Source organism: Mustela nigripes, chromosome 10, assembly GCF_022355385.1.
Source record: "Mustela nigripes isolate SB6536 chromosome 10, MUSNIG.SB6536, whole genome shotgun sequence".
In the NCBI taxonomy this organism is placed as follows: domain Eukaryota; kingdom Metazoa; phylum Chordata; class Mammalia; order Carnivora; family Mustelidae; genus Mustela; species Mustela nigripes.
The window spans coordinates 19,042,062-19,067,514 of NC_081566.1; the positions used below are offsets into that span (position 1 = coordinate 19,042,062).

At 47.7% G+C, this 25,453-nt stretch overlaps 1 protein-coding gene across 1 annotated transcript in view; it reads left to right on the forward strand.

Moving 5' to 3' along the window:
• The window catches only part of LAMC2 (laminin subunit gamma 2), a 56,302-nt gene that overhangs the window by 3,391 nt on the left and 27,458 nt on the right, over window positions 1-25,453 (forward strand). Inside the window, exons 3-4 of the mRNA XM_059412741.1 lie at window positions 15,524-15,712; window positions 23,815-23,950. Coding sequence (XP_059268724.1) covers window positions 15,524-15,712; window positions 23,815-23,950 — 325 coding nt within the window. The remainder of the gene's footprint in view (window positions 1-15,523; window positions 15,713-23,814; window positions 23,951-25,453) is intronic.

The following is a 25,453-nucleotide window of genomic DNA, read 5'->3' on the forward strand; positions in this document are numbered from 1 at the left end:
TGGGTCGTGGATGAAGAGGAAGGAGTGAGTTCCTGTGGGCATCTGTTGAATCAGAGACACAACTGGAGATGCCCCCACAGTCTTGGAGAAGTGCTGGAGCCATGATTTTGAAGTTTGGAACAGTTTGAAATATAAAATAAGGAGCCCAAGAGTGGAAAGCAAAGCCCTGACAACAGATGAGATTACTGGGACATCGAGCTAAGAGAAACCTCAACACTTACCAAGGAGATGAACGACAGTGAAGGAAAACAGGGAGGAATGAGCCTGGAGGTTAGAGGAGAACAGTATCCAAGAGGAGTGTCTGGCTGGCCCAAGGAAGAGCTGCAGCAATGTAGGTATAACAAATGGTATTTAGATATGGAAATGTGAATACACAATGAATGAGGACTAAAATGATACTGATGGGTTCAGCCATCAGGTGAGTTTTGACTCCATCATTCTAGGATGATGAGCTCAGTCTCCAGGATGATTACAGAACACAAATCTGGATTTCTCCCATGGCCTGACATGGGAAGAGAGATGCTGTAGACAGTGGAAGGGACCCCTGGAAAGGTTTAGACTCTCTCATGGATTCTGTTACTTAAACTGGGGAAATGGTACAGCATCATGCAAACACGTGCAGGCCTGGGTTCAAAGCCCAGCTCTGTCATTTCCCATTTGTGGAGTTTTGCAAGCTCCTTCCTCTGCTACGCGAGTTCCTGATCTCTAAGATGAGGAAAATAAATATTTTGCACAGTGCCTAGGAAGCACTCGCTATGGGTTCAATATTATTGACATAACTAATTGCCTTGCCTTCTGAGTTTTAAGGGGTAAAATTTTTTCATTAGCCCAAGAAAGGTGATGAGGAGCCCTTCTGCTCAGGCTGAAATGAATCCCAGGTTTTACCCAATGAAACAAATAGAATTCCTGACAAGGACCCCAAGCAGATTGGAATTCCAAAATTAGATTTTATAGCATTTCTGTCCTTGCCTTTTGTCAACCGCCAGATCACGTCACATATAGATTCATCAAGTCAGTTGCTCTCAAGATCATACCCAGATACGAAAGGATCCCCACAGAAGCTGGTCTCTCACTTCTCACTAGGGGAATCTCCCCTATGACCCACCAAAAGGAGGGTTGGTCAACCAAATTATGAAAACATTTAGCTGTGTAGATGCAGTGGTCACATGTCCTTTTATGCTTAATTTGGCATATTAATTCACAAACCCATTTAAAGTCACATAGTTTATAAAATAATAACTTACAAGCATTAATTTGTAAATCCATGAACTTGTAAATTTCACAAACTAACTACATTCAGATTCCACCTGTAGCATCGAATGCAATTTGAATACAGTTTCTTCTTTACTTCGGACCCGATGGCTTGAGATACAGCTCGATTTGAATCTGCTTTTGATGCTGTCTCTGGAAAGTATACCATTTTCAAAATGTCCAAAAGATTTAACATTATCCTTCGATGCACATTGTAATCTTCACAGCCTAATCATCATGAAAGACTTACTTGTGACAACTTTAGGTACTCGCCATTGTGAGATAATAAGTCTGAGAATTGTGGTCAACAGCCTGACCTCTTTCTTACTGATAAGTATCCACAACATTGATTGATGTCGTGTCAAATTAGTGTGTCTTCCCCAAATAATATTTTAACAATAAAAGCAATTCAGAAAGTTCCCCATACTAGGAAAGATTTCGAAAAGACTTAAATGTGACCTCCTCCCACCCCTGCCCCAGAAAAATAAAAACCTCCACCTTGGGGCACCTGGGTGGCTCAGTGGGTTGAAGCCTCTGCCTTCGGCTCGGGTCATGATCTCAGGGTCCTGGGATCAAGCCCCGCATTGGGCTCTCTGCTCAGCAGGGAGCTTGCTTCCTTCTCTCTCTCTGCCTGCCTCTCTGCCTCCTTGTGGTCTCTGTCTGTCAAATAAATAAATAAAATCTTTATTTAAAAAAAAAACCTCCACCTTATTATATTCAAGTATGTGTAATAAATCAGGAGTACAGAGCTAGGTTGGAGTATATGCCGGAAATTCCTATGAAGGCTTAAATTCTGGTGTCCTGAGCTGGGGGCAGCCATTAGCTTAGCTCCACTGGTCCAAGGTGTTGAGGAAGAATGTTGGTTTGTGATCCATGTTGATGGGAAAGTCAGGAGCATGAAATTAAGTTGTTGAGGCAATCTTGGGAATATTTTTCCCGCATAAGTTCTTAGTGGTTCAACTATATAGACTTCTTTATTTTCCTAAAGAAATTTCCAACGGCAAGTTTTGAATAATCTATTACAGACTCGTGTAGAAATAGGAGTGCCACAGGTTGCGGAAGACTCTAATTTAGTCACAAATTAGGCCTAGCGGATTACTGCATCATGAGTGGGCTGTGTCCTAGTAGGATAACCCCCAGGTATGTGATGTAATATTTGAATCATATCCAAAGCCCAAAGCTATAAGTCTTCTCTGTTTCCGTGGGTGACTGTATGTCTGTTTATCTGCCTGCGCAACAAACATGCGCTTCCTTATGTCCCAATTCCGAACGAAGAAGAGCATGGTGCTTCCTCCAGCACTGATCAGTGGAGGGGCTCAAGTCTTTCTCTTCTGCTGTGTCAGAGGAGAGGTGCAGATCACCTGGCTAAAGGCATACGCATCCTGGCCTCCTTCGGCTGGTTGACCACTTCTAGAATTCCAGCTGCTGCTTTTCCAGATTTTATTTTATTTTTTTTAAGATTATTTATTTATTTATTTATTTGACAGAGATCACAAGTAGGCAGAGAGGCAGGCAGAGAGAGAGGAGGAAGCAGGCTCCCCACTGAGCAGAGAGCCCTATTCGGGGCTCAATCCCAGGACCCTGGGATCATGACCTGAGCCGAAGGCAGAGGCTTTAACCCACTGAGCCACCCAGGTGCCCTCCAGATTTTATTTGTGTTCATTGTTGTCAATATTCACCTTCTAGAAAAAATTAAATTGCAGCCCAGTCACTTCCCACACCAACTTAAACATTGGAAAAGTTACTTGTCTTTAGCTGCGTGTAAGTGGGACATTTCTTACACACTTCCCCACTTTTTTCCTCTCTCTACAGCATCGTGGTCCTAAATAAGAGTGGTCCTTTGAGGTTCTCGACACAAGCCTCTCATTTTGTAGGTGAGGACATGGCACCTGGGCTCCAGGTAGAGGAACGGTGCAGATTCTCACAGTGAGTTATCGCAGAGCCGGGCTCTAGCATGTGTCGTCCTCCTTTGCAGACGGGCCAGCTGAGGCACAGAACAGTGATTGCCTTGGCCGGATCCACGCACTTAGTAATAGGACCAGATTTCAGTTGCTAGTTTAATGTTCTTTAACAAGACAACTTCTTACCTTATTTCTAATTCTTTCTTTTTTTAAAAGATTTTATTTATCTATTTGACAGAGACGAGTAGGCAGAGGCAGGCAGAGAAAGGGGGAAGCAGGGTCTCTACTGAGCAGAGAGCCCGACGCAGGGCTCAATCCCAGGACCCGAAGATCATGACGGGGGCTGAAGGCAGAGGCTTAACCCACTGAGCCACCCAGGCACCCCCTTATTTCTAATTCTTATTAAAACTTTTCATTTAAGTTAATTTCTGGACTTGATGGGATTTTTTTTTAACATTTTATTTATTTATTTGACAGAGATCACAAGTAGGCAGAGGCAGGCAGAGAGAGGGGAGAAAGCAGGCTCCCCGCTGAGCAGACAGCCCAATGCGGGGCTTGATCCCAGGATCTTGAAATCATGACCTGAGCCAAAGGCAGAGGCTTTAACCCACTGAGCCACCCAGGTGCCCCTGGGCTTGAAGGAATCTTGATCTAAGATGAGAACATCCTTGTGTCTCTGGTAGGGACTTCCGTGTCCCGTCTATTTAGGAGTTTCTGTTTGTATATGTGACTCACGATAGTGGCCTTTCCTTCAAAAATGTTGGGGGATCACAGGTTACAGCCAAACATAGTTCAGGTTTGTGGGAGCATTGACAAGAGAACAGATTTTGAATGACTAAGTTTTTTTTCTCTCTCTCTCTCTTTTCCTTTTTTTTTGTTCAACTTTGTTGTCAGATTTTCATGCAGCTTGGAATTGACCAGGGGGCTCAGTTAAAAAAATAAAATAAAAGGACAGTTGAGGGAGAGTGATACTTTGTTCTACTAGTCATTGTTCTCCAACATTTTGACTCCATACATGAATATTTACATATGCAAATAGGCTATTTTACTCTGCCTGTTGGAGACCATTGGTCTCTCCATGAGGTTTAGGGTCTTTCAAGATCCAAACAGTTCCATGGCCGGAGCACTGACCATGAACACTTTACACTTACTATTTCAAATCATCACCCATTTTGCTTTTGATAAAAGGGGATTCCGAATGTTAAAAGATCCTTTCCCGTCACAGATAGACTGGTCCACTTTGCAGCGGCACCGGGTCCAGCAGTAACCCAAAGCTTCCGCTCTTGCCTCATGGGAGAGGGTGGTTCATGGTAGGAGGGACGTTCACATGCTGAGGTCCAGGGACAAAGAGGTGAGGCCACAGCTGACCTGGCGTGGGAGGGGCTGGTGGAGGGCAGGGTGTTTGTCCTGCTGAGATGCAAACACACGGCACCTGCTCCCTGGTGGATGCTTCGTGGCCCAATTTCTTCTTGGCACATTCGTTACATCTTTTTATGGATAAGTACACAATGGCTGGACCCTAAAAGACCCTTTGATTCATTCTTCTGACTTTAAGCAGTACAGTTTTAATCTACGATTTTCAAATGGATTTTCTTTCAGAAAAGAATCTCTAAGGAAGCGGCTATGAATGTGCACTCACATCTTCCCAACATTGTAAATGTACATGCATTACTATCGCTCTCTTGTCAGACCGAGAGCGATAAGTGGGCACAGGAAGCACGCACAGCCCTGCACGGGAATATCTTTGTGAAGGGCTGCAGGGTTAGCAAAAAACCTATGGCTAATCTTATACAATAATATATTCTTCCTAAAAGCAATGCAAGGTTTAAAGAGGGAGTATTTATTTGGTAACTTTTTTTTTTAAAGGAGTCAACAAAATATAAATGTAAATGATTGAAAAACTGTATACTCTGAAAACCGGTTCCATACAAATCAGAATTTCCTTTTTAGCTTTTCTTTACCCAGACTCCTTCTACACAGTTTCCCCTCCGCCTTTGGTCCTCATTGCTTTGTGTCACCTCTAGCTGTCCTGAACACTCTAATTTTCTTTATTTCAGCTGCTCTTAAAAGGGCATAGGATACCTTGTGTTGAGTCATGCGGAAAATGCTCAGTGAATACCATGCTCTTTGAAGTTAGTCAAATATGCTTTCTATATTGACATGCTTGTCTTTTATCGATTTCATAAAAATAGAGACCGCTCTTTGTGTGCTCAGAAGGATCTAGGGGTATTGAATATTTGCATATAGAATCCTTACCATGCATACTCACTTACGGAGTCTCCATACTGTAACTGACACCAGCTATCTTGGAGCAGAGCCCTTGCAGGTGCCAGATATAAGAAAATGGAAGAGTCTTCTGTTTCTCATGTCCTAATCTCCTCTTCCCTTTCACCTTCGAACTCATTCGGACCGAGCCATCAGCCTCCTCCTTCACCGTGAAGTCCTTTGCTGGTTAGAGGACAACCCGTGTCCCCAATCTCCCTGTTGGCTGAGACTTTCTCTCCCTCTCCCTGCTGTCTGCCTGAGCCCTGATGAGGGGTTAGGGGAAGACATCTCCAGATGGGGTCTCTTGGCATAGGCCTTAGCAGGCCAAGTGAGCATCTGTAGTCCACATGGGCTATATCCAGGTCTAGGTTGTAATATAATGTGCTGTGAACTCTTAGTGAAACTAAAATGACTCCTTTTAAGCTATAATTAGTCAAAAGGAAAATGTGGGGATCTGAGTTCCATTGACTCTTGATGACTTTAGACCATTGAGAGTACAGGGAGCCCGGGTGGCCCAGTCTGTTAAGCATCTGCCTTCCACCCAGCTCAAGAGTGGAAGTCCTGGGGTCTTCCCAGGAAGATCGAGCCCTGAGCCGCGCTTGAGACTCCCTGCTTGACGGGGAGCCTGCTTCTCCCTCTGCCCTCTGTCCCTCACCCCACTGCTTGTGCTCTCTCTCTCTCAAATAAATAGATCAAATCTTAAAAAAAAAAAAAAAAAAAAAAAAAAAAAAGACAGCTGTGAGAAATGTAAGAGAAAAACTGAATTCAGTTTAAAACCTCTTTAGTGAGGGAAGTGCCATTTCAGTTTTAAATTTTAATTAGGACACATGTTGTGGCATGCCTTAAAAAGAAGGATGAAGCTGGAGGCAGACATTCACACATTAAACCATAATATTTCACGATTAGTTTAAATGAAGAAATCTTCAGACTCTCAACCCAACCCGAGAGACGTATTAGATCTTGGAAAGAAAAATCTCATGAAGGAGGTTTTAAAACTAGAAAATACTTACGAGCATTTTCATCATCACATGTAAGTGTGATAAAATAATAATACACCTCTTGTCATCTTGAGTATCTCAAGTTTGGAAGCTTCGATTTTGGCAGGTAGGATGATCGCTACCAATGCCTTTGGTATCGGCCTAACTGATAGATGTCAGGTGTATCTTGCTTTAGGCTTTGTGAGTAATGTGCAATTTGTGCATTTGGAAAAATAACAAAAAATACATTAGAATAGATTGCTACTTAAAGGACACTTTCAATAATTGCTTTTGTTCTGAAGATAACATTTGCCAGGTTTGGGGTTTTTAAAAAAATGTGAGTCTGTTATTCTCCACATTACTTTTATTCATCACTTTCAGTCTAATGCTATATATTTGGACTTCCCGTTGAGTCTTGTTACAACTGACTTCATGGAGGTGCTGGTCCCTATCTTCGAATGTAAAAAACGTTGTCCATTTACGGGAGGCCAGTTCTTTGACTCAGAGGTAGGGAATAATATTCAATAGGACAAATGAAGGTTGAATTCTTAACGTAATTGCTTTGAACAAGCAAAGGAAAGATGGCGGCTGCCATGTTAGCCCAAACCGCCTCTCCCCACCATGATGCTTTTCCTTTACAAAGCAAGAATTATAAGAAGCAGGGGAACTGAGGCATAAAATGAGGTATAAATGAAATGAATGGGAGAGAGATGAAGATGTCCCATGGGGGAGTGTTATATGAAATTAGGCTGGAAAAGTAGGTAGGATTAGACCATGGAAGTCTTTGTAGCAATGTTAAGGAATTCTGGTCTTTATCCTAAAGGTAAAGAGCTGTAAGCACAGAGGTATTGGCAGAATTTGTATTTGGAAAGGTGTTCTGACTGCTGGATGGAGGCAAGAGAAGTTGTGGGGAATTCAGTTAGGAAGTCTTGTGAGCAAGAAGTGATGAGGTTTGTGCTAGAGGGCTATTTTGGACATAGACTTGGATGGGCTTGGGCTATGTAGTGGTTTACGTCAATAAAATTTGGCGTTGCATGGACTGTGGACAAGTGAGGATGGAGAAACTATAAGGATAGCTTCCAGCCTTTTCACTTGAAGGGATGACAACCATGAGCTTGGTTATAACATGTTCTGTGTAAAGAGCTTGAGAGGCCACCACTGGAAATGTAAACCCATGGCTGATCTGAAGTTGAGAATGAAGTCTGGCCCAGGAAGGACCTTGCTGCCCAGTCAGCATCTGTCTCTGTTATCCAAGCCCTTGGCTGGAGGGGAGAGTGAGGCGTCCTGGAGGTTCAGGACTGAGCCTGGAGCAACCCAGACATTTAGAGTTAGTGTGAGGACAGGAGCCACAGGGACTTGGGTGGGAATAGGGGACAAGGTCAGAAATGGCCTCACAGTGTTCCAAGGAAGACCATTTCAACAGGGAAGGACAGAAACAGATTAGGCTTCTCCAAAAGGGAACGAGGGGCACAAAATGCTGGCAAGGGCACACGCCTTTCCTCTAAGTAAGGAGGAGAACGGAGCGCCATCTCCACAGGCCGTCACGGGGGACTTACTTCACTGTGTGTACCTGAGTCAGCACAAGCGCGCCGAGCAGCAAAGGGAGGCGAGGGCGGCAGAGCTGTGGCTGAGGGCAGCGGGCACGCACCGCCAGGTTCCAACACGACGCCCGGATTCCTAGCCCCTGAGATCGTCCGGTGCAGCAGCCAAGTGCGCTGCCTGTCAAGGCTGCCCGACCCCTGCACGCTGATCTCACGGTCTCGGCCGGCCTCACCCTGGCCCCTCCGCCCGCCTCACTCTGGCCTCACCGCCCTCACTGTCAGCAGGTGCGCAGGCCGGGCGTCAGGGCAGCTCCGGGCCCCCGGACCACCACCGGTGTGCAGGCGGTCTGGACCCGGGAGTAGTTCGACTGGCGTGAGAGCAACCTGAAAGTCTCAGACGCTGCTTCTAACCGATGCTATCACCTTCTTCTCACAATTCTTTCTGTTTCCATCACACCGTGTTTTTATTTATTTAATTTTAGGTGGAAAGAGTAGTTTTTTAAATGTATGCTGAATGCCATATATGTAGACAATGAAAATTTGATGTATCGTGTTGGGAAAATTTCATACGGGGTCCCTGGACTCCTGGGAGACTTCAGGTGCCTTTTTGGCTTTTCTGAGAGTCCAGCTGCCTGCCCGCCTTGCATTCCCCCTGGGTCAGAGTCCCACGCCCTCTCTTAGAGACGGTGGGGATACCCACGTGGCAAAGGCTGGAGAGGAAGTCAGTCATGTAGGCAAATAGAGAAGGCACAGGACAGAAAGTGATAAATAATACCAGGCCGGAGGTGAGGACGGAGTCGTGTGGGCACTCAGAGGAGGGAGAAGCTGGGGAAGGGCCGTGAGCAGGGGCCCTGCGCCACCTCATTAAGGCTCTGAAAAAGATCACTGGGTGCCTTTAGGGAGGGTGGGCGCAGGTAGCGCTCCTGGCAAAGGAACTGGCAAGCCCAAAGGGAGGAAGGTGGTGCTTTCCAGAATTCCTGCAAGCGTCTGTGTGTTGGAGCCCAGAGAGAGACAAAGAGGAAGGAAAGTTGGAGAGGCCAGCAGCCCCCAAGCTGCAGGGTTTTGAAAGGAGCTTTGGATTTTTAAATTCGTCATTACTTGTTAGAGCCCTAAAAAGCCCCGTGATCCCATGAATTGTTAGGTCAGGCTGGTGAAAAGCAGAGCACATTTTTAAGTTTAGAACAATAGAAAGAAGATGTGCTTAGACGCAAATGATCCTATTAATGCCAAGTCGCTAAAACTTCTGGTAACTGCCTGCGGCGTTTCCTATGGGACATTTAAAATGCTGTCTCGATGAATGGCCGCCACCGAGGCTGATTAGTCCAAGACTTTGCAACAGCACAACCCTAGGAAGTTATTTTCGGTTTCCTTTCATTCTCCCCAGGACGCAGCTTGGAAACAGCCTTTGCCCTGTGCTTCCTGTCTCAGCCTGTCGGAGCTGTGTGTTGGAGTGAGGGTGGGAGTGTTGTAAGTGAGCCTGAGGGGCTCTGCACACCTTGCTGCATTGTTTGCAGAGGGCTGCCCGCCTCCGGGATCTGTGTCTGGGGGCCGGAGGGGGGGCAGGGGGTGGGTCAGCCTGTGTCTGGCTGCCCCGCCAGCTTCTCTAAGAAGCACTTGAGGGTCAGCGACGGTATGCTATTATAGTTATTATTATAATAAATACTTAAGTGCCAACGTTAGCAGCAACAGCACAGACACAAAAACCACCCACACGTTACTAGACTGAAAGCAGCATGTGCAAATCTGAGGAAAATGGCTTGGTTTCCTGTGTGTTTACACAGGGCTTGAGGTTAACCTGTTGAATCTCATTCCTTTAGCTGTGGAGAGAGCCCTGGCTGACACAGACCAGGATGCGGGGCAGCTGGAGGAGGACACCGAGAGAGGACAGCACAAAAGCGTGCAGAGCTGGCCCTAGCTTAGAAAAGCACAGCGCAAAGGAATAGTCAAATAAAACAATGATGGGACCTGGCACCTGTGATACCGAGTTCACTGAAAGGGAGAAAAGAGTCCCCATCTTGATTCCGATGCCCTGTAAGGCTTTGGGTCTGTTAGGGTCCCAGAGTGACTCGGTTCTGGTTTTTTTTTTTTTTCTGCTGCGGTGATAGGCGAGTGCCGCGTCCCAGACCTGCGCCTGTCCATGGTGAAATGAGGAAAAAATGTGGGTCATGGGTTTGAGGAAGCCCAATATGTTTATTAAAAGTATACGTATTTAATCTCATATTTGACAAAATAAAACATTGGCCTCTCCCTTTTTTGAAATCACGCTGGCTCAGGGAGTCCCGGGATCCCAGCGCCCTCCCTGTCAGGCGGGACGTGGTGTTTATGAAATGAACGAAATCAGCGCACGTCTCCATGAGCAAGGGCGGAAGAAGGAAGGGAAAAGGAGTAAGAGTCAGTAAAGCAAAAAGCTGCCAGTGAGGTGCTTTGGAGAGAAAGGAGATTTGTCAGGAGGGGTGAGGAACACTTGTAACAAAACGAGAGGGGAATAATTTGATGCATTTGTTAGGTAAATAATTCATAATTTTTAAGAAAAACATCACGTCTAGTTGATAAATGTATAAAGCTCATGGGCAGACCGGCATCAAAATAGAAATAAAATAGTAAACCCGGGGCGCCTGGGTGGCTCAGTCAGTAGAGCCTATGACTCTTGATCTCGGGGTTGTGGGTTCAAGCCCCACGTTGGGTGTAGAGATTACTTTAAAAAAATAAAATCTTAAAAAAATAGTCAACCAGGTGATGGCACTTTCAACTTTCCCCTCCTCCTCACTCCCCTCCCCTTGCAATGTCCTTATTTCCTTTCATGGCTTTATGTATTTCTCCTGAACGGACATCACTATCCCAGTATTCTCTCTGTAGTGCTTACCTTGTTTACTTTCCCCTGGCTCACATGAAGACTCCATGAGGGCTGGGACATTGATTAGCTTTGTTTACCGCTATATCCCCAGTGCCTGGAACAGTGCCTGGAACAGTGCCTGGCACGTACTAGGTGCTCGTACATATATGCTGAGTGAATGGGCCCTTGATAAATGCTTCCCAGGCAAATGGAGAAATGTCCCAGACCCCCATCTTTATACTCCCATCACTTGTCTTTGTGTCAAGATTCCCTGATGGAAACTAGACAGCCTATTTATGAAATTTGGGAGGATAGCAGGTAGATTATAAACTAAAAGTGGGAAGAAAATTCTAGACATAAAATTGAACAAGGCTAAATATAAAAGAAGGAAAATATAATAAACATTTTAAGAATTTCTTCCTGTGAGAAAATGTAGCCAAAGTTTATATTTAGGTCTAGTAAATAAAACATTGTATCATAAGGTACCAAGAAGGGTTGTTTTCTGGACTGTGTCTCTGTGGAGAAAAGCATCCTTTCGAGGAATAGGGAAGAGAGTGACTGCCAGATATTAGTATTTGTACTTTTAGGGCAGGTCCAGACATGCAGGGACACATGGAGTCCTTTCAATGGTAGAAATACACCTAGGGGTTTCCTGAAGTTCAAGAGAACAATCATTCATTTGTTCATTGAAGACATATCAAATAGGGCACCTGGGTGGCTCCATTGGTTAAACATCTGCCTTCGGCTCAGGTCATGATCCCCAGGTCCTGGGATCGAGTCCCACATCGGATTCCCTGGTCAGCCGGGAGCCTGCTTCTCTCTTTCCTTCTGGCCCTCCCGACCCTCCATGTTCTCTTTATTTCTCTCTCTCAGATAAATAAATGAAACCTTAAAAAAAAAACCCTAACAATAATAATAACAAAAAGCATTAGATACTCACTATGACCAGGCCACTGTGCGATAGACGAGGGCCCCATTTCTCCTTTTTGCAAAACGTGACAGTGTTTTCTGCCTGTTAGAAGAGCAGAGTCAAGTGCAAAGGTTTGCCCTTGGACACAGCTTTATTTCTTTTCTTTTTTTTTTTTTTTAAAGATTTTATTTATTTATTTGACAGACAGAGATCACAAGTAGGCAGAGAGGCAGGCAGAGAGAGAGAGGAAGGGAAACAGGCTCCCTGCCGAGCAGAGAGCCCAATGCGCGGCTCGAACCCAGGACCCTGAGACCATGACCTGAGCCAAAGGCAGAGGCTTAACCCACTGAGCCACCCAGGTGCCCTGGACACAGCTTTATTTCAAGCAGAAATTAAAAAAAAAAAAATTTGGTCCTATTTTAAAAAATCAGTAGATGTCATATACAAAGCCAGATTTCTGTCTTCTTTAGAAACCGGCGTGGATGTGCAGACCGCAGTGGGCAGCACCGTCACGTGGCTGCGTCAGGCGGCTTCCCCGCAATCCCTTCTGGCAGAGTCATCACTGCTCCCCACATCCTCGCTCCCAGCTTCGCGGTGCCCTTCTGTAGCCGCTGTGCCGGGGCCCCTGGCTAGGCAGAAATCGGTCACAGAAAAAAAAGGACCAGGTCCAAGCTGTAGGAGCTGCATTTTATTGAGCTGATGGCAAGAATATTCTGGAATTTAAAATAAAAAGATTCTTTTTCCCCCAGCAGTGAGCATGAACAATAATTTGTTTTAGGGAAGTGAGTCTGAATTCAGGTGATGATTTGAGAGCGATCGTGCTTCAGGGGCATCAGGCACAAAGGGCTCACCCCACTGCAAAAGGAGCAAACTGTCCGCCCTCCTCCCCCGGGCATGAACGTTCCGAAAAGTCAGTATTAACAAAGGGCGGTTCTGCTAAGTGCTGAGCTCGCTGGAAACCTCAAAGCCCTGCAGGCGAGCCTGGGGAGTGTCCTCCCAAAGGGCTCACATCATGCAACCCCCGGAGGCCCATACACTCTGGGGCACATGGCCTCGGCATCCCCAACTCCAGTCAGCACAACCCAGGGCTTTCGCAGAAACTCAGGTGACAGAGAAGGGAGATTCGGCCATGGGCGATTCCAGATTGGCGCTGTGGCTGCTGAGGTCCCTGGAAGTGTCCTGCCCCTCTGCAGAAGGCTGGGGGTTTGAAGGAAGAACACAGGCTATCTGTTTGTTTGTTTGGTTGGTTTTCCGAGTAGAGCCTGAAAGGAGCAAGGACAGAAGGGCGAGAGGTGGTAAAAGCTAGATGATAACCAGGCTGTCTATTTTTAAAAATATTTCATGAGCTCTCCTTATCCAGTTAACTCTTGCCTGCAAAGAGTTTGGTCTGGGTGAAGAGAGGCACAACGCAGATGTCAGGATTGCTTGGAGATTGCCCTCGAAAGCCATCCAAGGCAGGAAAGGGCACTGGCTCGCTGTGCCATCCAGCTGGGTAACCTGGGTTGTTGGCTCCTGGATTTAGCTCCTGTACGTGCCTGACGATGTACTCGGTGATTTCACAGCCCGTGACAGCTGCGTGGCACATCTGTTCTGGATCCAAAGTCAGTTACACAAGCATTCGTTGGGAAAGATTCATCTTGGCACCAGTTTGGCAAAAGAGATTTGGGAGTCTGAATTGAGTGCAAACTTAGTGTGCTGTAAGTTTAATGAAATGTTAAATTGCATCCCTGGAATTATAGTATCCAGTGGTGTTGCAAGCTGAGCTGTTCAAACCACACTTGGAGTGCTGTCATACGTTCTGGCCGTTTCAAGAATGGCCGTGGAAGTGAGAGTGTGTTCCCTGGAGGACAGTCGAGAAGAATCTAGAAATCATGACACAGGAAGTGGCCGAAAGATCTGGGGTGAGAGGTCTCCAGTGTGACCAGAAGGAGAGAAGGCTAAAGAGAGAGACACTGTTACTGTCTTCAGACGGTCAAAGGTTTGGCTGCTCCCGTGCTTGTAAAACGGTGTCTGAAATAAAATAAATGGAGAGGAGAGTAGGGGTGTGTGTGTGTGTGTGTGTGTGCGCGCGCGCGCACGCACGCACACGTGCGTGTGTGTATGTGTTTTCTCCACGGAAGAACAGAAACACATAGTAAACATTACAGGGGGGAGACATATTTTAAAATTCTTAAAAACTTATGATTTATAACAAATTAATTTATAATAACCAGTGCTGTCTGTGGAGGGACAGGATTTGAGTAGGGGCTGAAGAAGCCTGTGTGAGGGGTTTCTAGAAGGAATGCCTCCACGCCAGTGGTAACCGGATTCTTGAGAAGCAGGGGTAGAACGGGAAGGTGAGGGTTTTGTGGTTGGACAGACCTGGGAGCAAATGATATGGTTGCCATTTAGCTGTGTGACTTGAAACAAGATACCTATTCTCTCTGAGCATTCGTTCTTCCTCCAGTCAACGGGGATAGTCAAGTTTGTGTTGAAGTGTTAGGGACGCGTGTGAAATGCTAGAAATAGAGTGGGCTCTGGAGACGTGCTAGTTCCCTTTCCCCAGATGGGAGAGCGTGTGTAGGAAACGTGTGTGGTAAGGAAGTCGCTTAGGAAGCTCATGGGTTTACTTCATCACCTCTGGGCCTTCAGAGCCTGGCGAGGCCCACACAGGACAGCTGCTCAGGATGCCTTGTTGGCCAGTTTGTCAACTCTTTATCGGTGCGTTGGGTAAGTTGTGGCCGTAGGCTGTTCTAGAAACAGACTACCATTGAGGCCACACGGCCAACGGAGACAATGGGCCTGGTGAAAAGAAAGTGGGTTTTGGCATCAGACACAGGTTCAAACCCCAGCTCTCCGCTGGGTCGAATTACTTAACCTTTCTCAATGGCATTTTTCTCCTCGGAGGCAGCACCGGTCTCGTCACTCAGTTGTGTGAGTGAAGCAACAGATATGAAGGACCGGATGTTCTTTCCTCAGTGAGATCCTCTCACCGATGAGGGAGGCAGGCAACGTCTTCCGCATTTATGAGAGAGAAGTAAAGAGATTCAGAGAAGTGAAGGGATTTGCCCAAGAAAACAGCAGAACCGGTATTCACTAGATCCAATTCTTTCAACCTCAAGACTTAACATCCTTCTTTTCTCAGCTGTGACTGAAACATTTTTTGAGGGTCTGCCCTGCGCCAGGAACAATGCTGAGTATCTCTACCTGTTACCTCATTGGCTTTTAGGTCCCCCATGGAGATGTCACTCCAGGAGTGTCTCCAGAACATCAATGGGGGGAACTTTCCTAGACGCTTGGGAAAATGTATTATTCATAAAACTGTGGTTCTCTTTGACACCGGGCTCTGGAAGGGCCACCCAAGGCACAGTGAGGGGCAGAGAGAGATCCCTGCCTGGACACTCATCTTAGCTCCTCAGCCTTGACCATCCCTAGAGGGATAGATGACACCATCAGCCTTTTGACCTTTGTGCCGGGGCACACATGCTGGCGGTCCTCAGGTCTTCTTTAGCCCGTAGACTTGTTCTAGGGAATTGCACAGGGTTTTAAAAATGAACACCTTGCAAATAGGTAAATCAGGAATTTTTACATAAAAATACATCATGTGAGATTGTTGGTGTCTCTAAAGGAATGGGACCTTCGGGCCACCCAGAACGCACGTTCTCTCTGACAGAAACCTCCCCTCTAATCCCAGTGGATCTCCTGCTTCCTTTAGGTGGGCCAAGGACTCTCGAAGCCCTCAATCGGCCCATGTCACCCTTAGCTTCCTCCAAGTTGTTTAGGACGCCGTGCATGGTTTATAGGAATCACAATAATATCGCCTCCGAGCTTTTTACCAGCGATGTCCCCCGCTTCCCACCCCCCAGTGTGTGACTGCAATGGCAAGTCCGGGCAGTGCGTGTTTGATCCCGAGCTCCGCAGACAGACGGGGAACGGATTCCGCTGCCTCAACTGCAACGACCACACGGATGGCCCTCGCTGCGAGCGGTGCCAGGACGGCTTCTACCGGCAGAGGGAGAGGGACCGCTGCCTGCCCTGCAACTGCCACACCAAAGGTAAGCGTGCGACGTCACGGCTGTGCCAAGAGGGTACGACGCTAAGTGGAGTAAGTCAGACCAGGAAAGACAAGTACGTGTCATTTTGCTCGTAAGTGGTACGACAAAAACAAACCCCACGAATGAAGAAACGTACAAAAAGCAGAATCGGGGCGCCTGTCTGGCTCCGCCAGAAGAGCACGGGACTCTTGATCCTGGGGTCATGAGTTTGAGCCCCGTGTTGGGTGTGGAGATGACTTAAATAAATAAGTAAACTTTTTTTTTTTAAGATTTTATTTATTTATTTGAGAGAGAGAGAGCGAGAGCAGGAACACAAGCTGGGGGAGTGGGAGAGGGAGAAACAGGCTTCCTGCTGAGCAGGGAGCCCGATTCGGGACTTGATCCCAGGACCCTTAGACTGAGCCACCCAGGTGCCCCAATAAATAAGCTTCTAAAAAAAAAGCAGAATCAGACCTATAAATACAGAGAATAAATGGACCCTCACTGGAAGGGAGAGGCATTGCGGGGGGGGCGACATGGGCAAAGGGGAGTGGGAGATACAGGCTTCCAGTTAGGGAATGAGTGAGTCACAGGAATAGACTCCGTGATAGCATTGTAGGGTGACAGACGGCAACTACACTTGCGGGGGCACAGCATAACCTATGGGGATGTCGCATCACTATGTTGTACACCTGCAACTAATGTAACATTGTGTGTTGACTATACTAAAAAGAAAAAATTGGAGGAAAAGGACGATGAAGGGACAGGGGAGGATGGGAAGGGGAGAGGAAGGGAGAAGCCAGCAGGGCCAGAGAATGGTGTTCAACATCCGGCACAACAGAGAATCTGCTAGACACTGGTGGTGGCGGTGTCTTACTGATTTCAAGCAGAAAGGACTGTTTTTCTTGAGTTTGGGTTGTAGGAACCAGCTGGAGTCTTTAGGACTTGTTGGCTTGAGTTCTAGTCACGAGAGGGATGTGGTCACTTTTCCTGGCAGGTGACAGTTTGACCTAGGGACAAAAGAAGCTTGTCAGCTTCCAGTGATAGTTCCCCTTTTCTGCAACTATGCCTTTGACCATCCTCTCAAAAAATAAGGGATAGAAAGATCTGTTTCTGGTGCTGCGGTAGGTGCTAACAGTATAAGGAGGTACTGGTCCAAAAGACAGCCCGATTCATGGGCAGATTAAAGTCTTTCCCTCCCTGGGTTGTTAAGAGAAAAGAGAATCAATAAAGAGGAGGCACCTACAGGATGACTCGTTAATGCAGGGCTCTTTTTTGGTGTTTTGGTTTTGTCTTTTTAGGTATGTCACCCAATCTTACGTTCACACAACTGTTCTTACAACTGTGGGATTCATACGCACACAGATGCACGCGTTGTGCTGTGTTCATCATAGACAGTAAAGACAAGTTAGTGCATAAAGAGGGAGAGACAAGTGGTTTTTAAATAAGCTGAGTTGTTTTTTTTTTTTTTTTTTTAACTACCTTATTTGTGTATTCTCTTTCTTGGCAGTACGTTTCTCCTCTTTGTTAGAAAGTGTTTAATGGCGTAATATGATAAATATTAATCCACTTAAAGAGCGTAGCCAAAGCGCGTGGCCGTGACTCAGCGCCCCGTGGAACGAATTCACAGCTGCGCTGAACGCATGTAAAGATGGGCAGGTTTGGTCCAGCCATGGGCTGGGTGGAGGGTGTTGGAGAGCCTGGGGAGGACCCCACGGTGATAGAGACGCAAATCCCTTCAAGCACTTCCAGATTCACCAGGTGCTGTTACAGCGTGGTTTGAGTCAGATTGGCTCAGCTTTATGGCACAGAGTCAGCATCCAGAAATCTTTCGGATTTAGCAGCTGTCCCTGGAATTGAAGAGCTTCATAAAGGAAAATCAAAAGGCAAATGACTCCATCTCGGTGGGCTTTCTGTCCTCGCGAAGAGCGTGGACACCTACCTATCCCGGTAGGTTATATGCAGCCTCACTGTGAGTCACTGGACTTGGGTCACCCCGGCAAATGATCAGTGAGAATATAACGAGCAATTTAACTGGCTTAGCTAGAAAGCCTGGCCCCAAGACAAGGTTAATAGTCTTAGAGCAGACAAGGAGCCTGCGGCTTCGCAGAGAGATGGGAATGAAGGATTTGACACACTGTCTCTTCTTCTTCACTGTGTGGTCCTTGGCTCGCCCAGCACCCATGAGCCTGGTTTCTTCTTTTCTTTCGGGCCATAGACATCCCAGGCTCCGTGTGAACAGCTTGGTCGGAAGTGGTGGAGCCCAGCAATGATTTCCAGCTTATGAAATAATAGCTAACACGCATTACTCGCTTCCTCTGTGCCAGGCACTTTTCTGGATGCTTTCAGCCAGAAATGAACCTTCCCAGATCACCATGTGAAGGGGATGCTACTCTGAGTTCCGTTGTGCCAATGAGGTAGCAGAGGGTAAGCAAGGGGGAAGGAACCTGTTGAAGGCTGTAGAGCTCAGTGCCAGCACCAGGTGCCCTGACAGCCAAGGTCATGACATGGAGACTAGTGGCGAGTTTGGGAGCCACACAGTTTTTTCAAGGCTGGGCACTTCCACTACTGCTTCTGTGTCACTCTGGGCATGTCCCTTCGCCTCTTGCTGTCCCAGGGTCCCCATCAATAAAAGGGTCCCCATCCTCATGCTCTTGATATCACAAGTGAGCTTGGTCAAGCACATGGTGGACAACTCAGTAAATTGTAGTTGATGGAGTTGTTTTTCTTATTAGGACAGAGGTCAGTGTCGCAATTTCCTGGAACACCGGCCTTTAAAAAAAAATCACATTCCAGTTTAGAAGGAAGCCTGTAGAGGCCATATCTTCGGTCTGAAACTGTTTATTAACATTTTATTTTTTGTATTAATATCCTGAAATTGGCAGTGAATTTTTCAAAAATTTTTTTTAAAGAGTGGGGGAATGGAGCCCTGGAGGAGTGGGTGGATGGCCTCCCGTCGTCACAGTGAGCCATACCTCCAGTCTTCACAAGAAGCCACCGCAAGGGCTAAAGTTGTAATCCCAGGTCCTGGGGGAGGACTGTTCCCTCTTATTCCTTCCACCTGAAGGAAAAAAGCATCAGAATGGTGCCTTTTTATCCCCAATAGCAGACAATTAGATGTCCGGGAAAAACTTCACGGATACTATTTCCTAAGATCCGGCTAATGCTTTCTGTTTTCCCAGAATATTTCCATATACTATGTCTTCTTCAGTACTCATAGCAACTTGACAACCTGTACGTGTTCACACGCCTCCCACCATTCTAGAGACGGAGAAAGGGAAGCTGAGCCCGAGCTCCCAGGCTGAGTGGTATGTCAGTGACAGAGGCTGTCCCCACCCTGTGCCGTCCCCCACTAGATGCTGGCTGCCCAGATTACTAGCCAGGTGGCTCAAGTTTAATTCCCCATGTGACTTCTCAGTCTCCCAATCAACCGGGAGATATTTGTCACTTTCAATGGAATCTATTGTATATGCAGTCTCAAATGCAGAAGATCACATCTTAACCAAAAAAATGCAGTCAGTCCTTGTGTGGTAAGTGAAGCCAACAGCAGTAATAATCCCGAACATGGTTACAGATTCTGGATTTCACATCAGTTTCTCATGGATCTAGCAGCCAGGCTTATTTTGAGAGGATGACTTTGGGGGTTCAGCGACAGGGGTGAGTTTCCTTTAACTCTTACAAGCACATGTGTAAGCCCGGAGAACCTTTTGCAAATATTTTGAAATTCACTGTGTATACTTGTGTGTTTTTTTCCTCCCAGGACAGACATCAATGATAACTGGGCTTGTTCTCTTAATTTTATTGTTATTCTTTACATATCTTACGACCACGACAGTGAATTACTCAGACTATAACATTTGGGTTATTAAAAGTTCTTAAATAATAACTTACCATTATTAAATATAATTATACATTTATATTATATAATATTTTTATAAAAATATAATAATATTGTGTTTAAATACAAGCGTAGATATGTATTTAAAGGGTTCCCAAAAGGATGGACCCTCTTTTTGTTTTAATTTTTATTTATTTTATGTTAATTTTACTTAGGAATTTGAGAGAGAGGAAGGAGGGGGAAGGGCAGAGGAGGAAGGAGAAGGACAAGGGGCTCCGCGCTGAGCACAGACCCCGATGCAGGGCTCGATCTCAAAACCCTGAGATTACGACCTGAGCCAAGACCGAGAGTCTTGGATGCTTTAACCATCTGAGCCACCCAGGTGCCCCTGATTTTTAAATAGTACTCATTGTAGCACACCTTCCTGAGCCCTCAGATGCCCATAGACCGTATCTGTAGAACCCCTGAAAGAGCTTATGGGGACACAAAACCGACACAGGGAGCTGTTTTCTGTTCTCTCAACCCCGTTGTCCACAATCCCTAAGAGTAGCTCACGAAGTAGGAGATGGGACATGTGTTTTTATTTCAATGAGAGAGTTTGAAAACCCAGTGCCATGACTTTGGACGTTTTGGAATGTGACACAAAGTGGTCATGCTTGTGGCAAGGACCCGTGCACGTCTCCACGTTTACTTTGCAAGGTTTGAAGGAGGCTGGCAGTCCCAGTGCAAACTACATTCTTTGAACGCCCATGACGTGTGAGACACTTGACGAGGCACTTTATATATTTTAGTCCAAAATCTTGCAACAGCTCTGTAAGGCATAGGTGGTTACCGTCCCTTAGAAGAACTGATGAGTAAGGCGTTTGCCCAAGGACATGCAGCTAAGTGGAAGAGCTGGTTTTGAAGGGAGATTTGTTGGATTTCAAAGTGTGGGCTCTTTTTTTTTTTTTTTTAAGATTTTATTTATTTATATGACACAGAGAGAGAGAGCATAAGTAGGCAGAGCAGCAGGCAGAAAGAGAAGCAGGCTCTCTGCTGAGCCGGGAGCCCGATGTGGGGGTCCGTCCCAGGACCCTGGGATCATGACCTGAGCTGAAGGCAGATGCTTAACCGACTGAGCCACCCAGGCACCCCAAAGTCGGGGCTCTTGGACCCTCTGGCTTTTAGAGCAGGATTCTCTAGATAACATCCTGTAGAACACAGCGCTCCTCAAGATAATAATAGATGTGAACTGTAAGAATGTCAAATAATGTTTAGAAATACGAGCATTAAAATTTAAACAAGCTCCGTGTGTGCTGAAGGTACTATTACGTTGTAAATCTCAGAGGGATCAAGTGAGCACCATTTCCCAAACTTCTCTCGACACAGAACGCCTATTTTCATGAGGTGATTTTTGATTTCTCTCAAGAAGCTGTTTCGCAGGGTAACCATTTTGATCTATGTGGGCCAAACCCAAGGCAAAGTGCAATCTTTTCCATTTTCTAAGAAGGATTCCTTTCTGAAAAACTGTAGGGAGAATTTTCTTCAGTTGAAAGTGTAATTTCCATTAATGGGAACGGGGGGAAAATGGATTTCTGGGTCCCAGATAGAACCCATTTGTGTTGAAAAAAACCAACAACGAGTGAATTGATTGAAAGAGAGAAGTCTTCTGTTGAATGTTACTTATCAGAGCGTAATTCAGAACGTTTCCTTCTTGGCTCTGTTGGCTCCTGCCTACAGGGCAGGAGCATGGCGGTCCACGCACACCAGCCCCAGGAGGCCTCTGTTCACGAGCTCATCTCATCAAATACTCCCTTGCCTTAAGTCCTGCAACTCCCATCCTCATCCTCCTTCGAGTCTCAGGACTCTGCTCCCTTGGCTTCCAGGGTCCTGAGACTTCTTTCTGCTTTGATTATGAAAAGCCCCTTGATCCGTGGGGTTCCATCTGTGTCGGAGGCTCCTCCTTGTCCTCGCTCTGTCTGCCCCCTCCCAGGGTGGTCTTACGCCTGCTCTCCCTTCTACTTGGCTGAAGACTCCTAGATCTCACCCCCAGCCTCTTTCTTGAGCTCCAGATGAAACATTTCCACCTTAATACGCCACCGGAAACTCAAGTTCACAATGTCCAGAACGAAACTCATGATCTTCCCTTGATGCTTTAACCTGAGATCTTGCTCCTTCTTTCCCCTTCTCTGTGGTAAAGAGCCTCCCTTTTGTCTCGTGGTGCACGTTGGGACATTGGTGTCCTCATGTGATCCCTACCTCCTCGTCGTCTAGCTCCTAGGAGGGGAAGGCTGGTCATTCTGCCTCCACGTGGCTGTCTCGGCGATTCCCTCCTGCCCTTGTCACCCAGACGCCTCCAGTCCAGGTCATCCTGTCACAGCGGGATGCCTTTCCCAAGGAATGCTGTTCCCTTCCTGGAAGCAACCCGCAGATCGCCCTCAAGATGCCTTTCCGAATTGTGGGTCTGCGGTTCCTGAGCCTCTGATCTTTCCCTGCTACCCACAGATGGATCTGCCATTCTTCCGTCAGCTCTTACCTCACCAGGAGCTAGCATTTCCTCACACGTATCCAGAGTGCCGAACTCCGCGTCTCACGCGTGATCGATGCTCAAAAAATGGAGTGTATACCATTATCACTGAGGGCCCCTTCAAGCCTTGCAAAGCTGACATGGCATCTGTCACCGGCTCTGTGAACGTAGCTAATATAGTTCAGGTTCCACATGTGGCAAAAAAGCCTTTATATCGGCACAGAGCCAGTATCTTTATTGATTGGAATCGTATCTACTAGTGAGTCAAAAATTCACAGAATAATTGATCAGAAAGAAAGGAGCAACTGGCTAGCGTTCTCTTGGCTTTATCGATGCTGGGAGGCCTGCTTGTCACAGTTGGTTCCATACGTGGATTATTTGATAATTCTGCCAGCACAGGGCGACTGTGACGCAGGTGAGGCACCCCTCTCACCACCTTCCTGCTCATCTTTTGCTCCCCTGCCTCCCCCGACTCTTTCCCAACAACCCTGACCTCTTTCTTGGCATATGTGCATTCCTGCAACAGATTTCTGGGCATCCTCTTTGTGTTGGGTTCCACACTGGGGCCTTGGGGCCAGAGCAGGGACCGCAAGCTGAGGTCATCGTGAGTCAACAGGACTGCAAGAGCAGTGGGACAGCTATTTGAGATTTGGGAGTTCGAGGAGATTTCCGTAGAGAAGTCATATTAAATCAGGACCTGACAGCTGAGGTTGGGCCAATGAGGGGGAAGTTCTGGGGAAAGAGCCTTCCAGGCCGGGGAAGCAGCAAGTGCAGTTGACCGAAGGAGAGAAGTGGCCTGACACATGCTACAGACAGGCTGGGGGAGCTGGGAGCTGGGACAGAGGGCAGGAGAGCAGGCCACGTGGTAGGAGAGGTCGAGTCCTGTGCACCACGATACAGAGTGCGTTTTCTTCTGCTTGTAGTGGGGAGCCACCAGAGAGAGAGACAGCTGAGCCATGTGTCCTGAGTTCCAGTGTTCAAGCAGCGTGGGAGGAGGGAGGGGAGGGGAGGATGGAGGCAGGGACGAGAGGGGGAGGCAGGGTCCGGGGAGAGAGGACAGACTTGAAGCGGGTCAGGGGAAGGGAGGGAGCCAGACAGCGGAGGCCGGGCTCCGGAGGGGCGCATTTGCTGCCCTGAGCATTTCTGGTCTCTCATCAACTCGCGATCCGAGGGGGCCCGCTCACCAGTAAGAGCGCGGCTCTGCAGAATCAACCACTGGACTAGCGCTCTGTGCAGTACACCGGGTGAGATGCGCGGGGAAGGGGCGATGCCCCAAGGTCGAGACTGTCTGTCACTCCAGGTAGGGAGAGATATTTCCAGTTAGGAGGCCTTCCCATAGTAAAAATAAAATAAAATAAAATAAAAATAAATCACACTGGCTCTTAAAAGATGGCTTTTGGCTGCCAGAAATAAGGGAAGACGTTGGTCGCTGTGTCATACTCTCTTCGAGGAGGCTGATGTGCTCGTGCACACGCTGTCCCTCTCCTTGAGGTCTCAGGGACCCCACAAACTTCTTTTAAACAGCAGTGGTGGACATGCTACTTAATGCTTGCATCGGAGCAGGTAGAGAAGTAGACATGCTTCCAGGAGCTCTTTCCGCTTCTCGGCGTGCAGAAGCCCTGCTCGGCGGTGAGCACCGGCCCCGGGCTGGATGCACTCAGAGATGGGACAGCTCGCTAGAGGCCACTGAGCTCCCATGGGGTTTCAGCAGCTTCCGAACGCCCTATAAACTAAGGATTTCCTTTTCTTCTTTTCTTCTCCCTACCCTGCGGGTTACAGGTTCTCTGAGCGCTCGCTGCGACAGTTCTGGCCGGTGCAGCTGCAAACCCGGTGTGACAGGAGACAGGTGTGACCGCTGTCTGCCCGGCTTCCACTCGCTCACCGACGCCGGCTGCACCCGAGACCAGAGGCCACTGTAAGCACCTCCGCCGCCGCAGCTTGTGCCGTGAGGGGTGACAATGACATTATCATCTGTGGTCACTTACATCACTGAGCACCAGCTGTGTGCCAAGCGCTGCTGGAGGACTTGACATAAGCCTCAGCGGTTGGGGTTAATGTCACACTCATAGGGGAAGTCAGAACTGTACACCCCAGGGGGTTAAGTTTACCCGATACTACTGGGGAGCGGGGACTTCATATTCAGGCCCCATGTCTGGGCTCTGAAACCCATGTTCTTCACCCCAGTGATTGCCCACCTTTAGACAAACAAGGATGGAAGTAAAGTGCCCTCCAGTTTCTCACCTGGGACCCACTTCGACCCAAATGATGTTGGACTAAAAAAACTTCTCTGCACAGTTGTATTCCCCTTTAGTTTGAAGCATTCTCCTCCCCTCCTCGTGTTCTTTCCTGGAAGAGGGGTGCCTGGGGGTCCCAGTCAGTTAAGCATCTGGCTCTTGATTTCGGCTCAGGTCGTGATCTCAGGGTCCTGAGATCAAGCCCCGTGCTGGGCTGGAGCTGAGTGTGAGTCTGCCCGAGTCTCTCTCCCTCTCCCTCTGCCCTCCCCGGACTCACGCACGTGCTCGCTCTCTCAAAAAAAAAAAAAAAAAAAAAAAAAAAATCGTTCCTGGAAGAAGACGGGACATACATTATAAATCACATAAGCAGTCTCAGGGGTGCAGAACTGGCAGGGACTGGGTTGGCTTAGGAGAAAGGGAGCTGGGCAGGAAAGCTGTTAGCTACGAGGTGCCCTCAGAGGATCACTTCCCGTTGCCCCCTTTGCCAGCCCCTTGCCCACCTTGTGGGCCGGCCTGGCTGCCACTGTCCCAAGTTCTCTCTCCCTTAGGCCTCCGCACAGACTGTCTTCTTCCAGGTTTCCCTGCCCCCTTTCAGACTCTCCTCAGAGACCCTTCCTTCGACCGCGTCTGCCTTTGAAAATGCCTCTAAAACGGAGTCAGACCATGTCCCCTCTCTGCCGCAGCCCTCCAGCAGCTCCCTGTCCTCTCAGAATGAGGCGGAGACTTCTTTTGCAGACCAGCAGAGCCTGCAAGTTCCTCTGCCCTCTGTTCCCTCCGCAGTGGGCTTCCGCTGCGCTTCCCTTTCCCCGACCCCCTGCCCTTGGCCCCACCAGCCCCCCTTCCCTTCCTCAAAGGAGCCAAGCCAAGGGACCTCTGCCCTGGCTTCGAGCACTCGTGCTTCCTACAGGGCCACAGAGAGCCTCACAGACGCCATCCCCACCTCAGCCACTCCTCACGGGGCCCTTCCCTGGCCAGTCCCCATCCCTCCGGGTTCTGACTGATGTTACTTCCCATCTCTTGTTTTCTATGTGTATTTGTTTGTCGGTCTCTCCCACCAGAGTGGAAGCCCCTTGTTGGCTTGGCCTTGTTCATACTCGGCATCCCCAGTGCCCAGTGGGGAGAGGCACACAGGCAGGCCCCCTGCTCAGTCCCAGCTGGCCTTAGGCTTTGCTGCCCTCATTGTT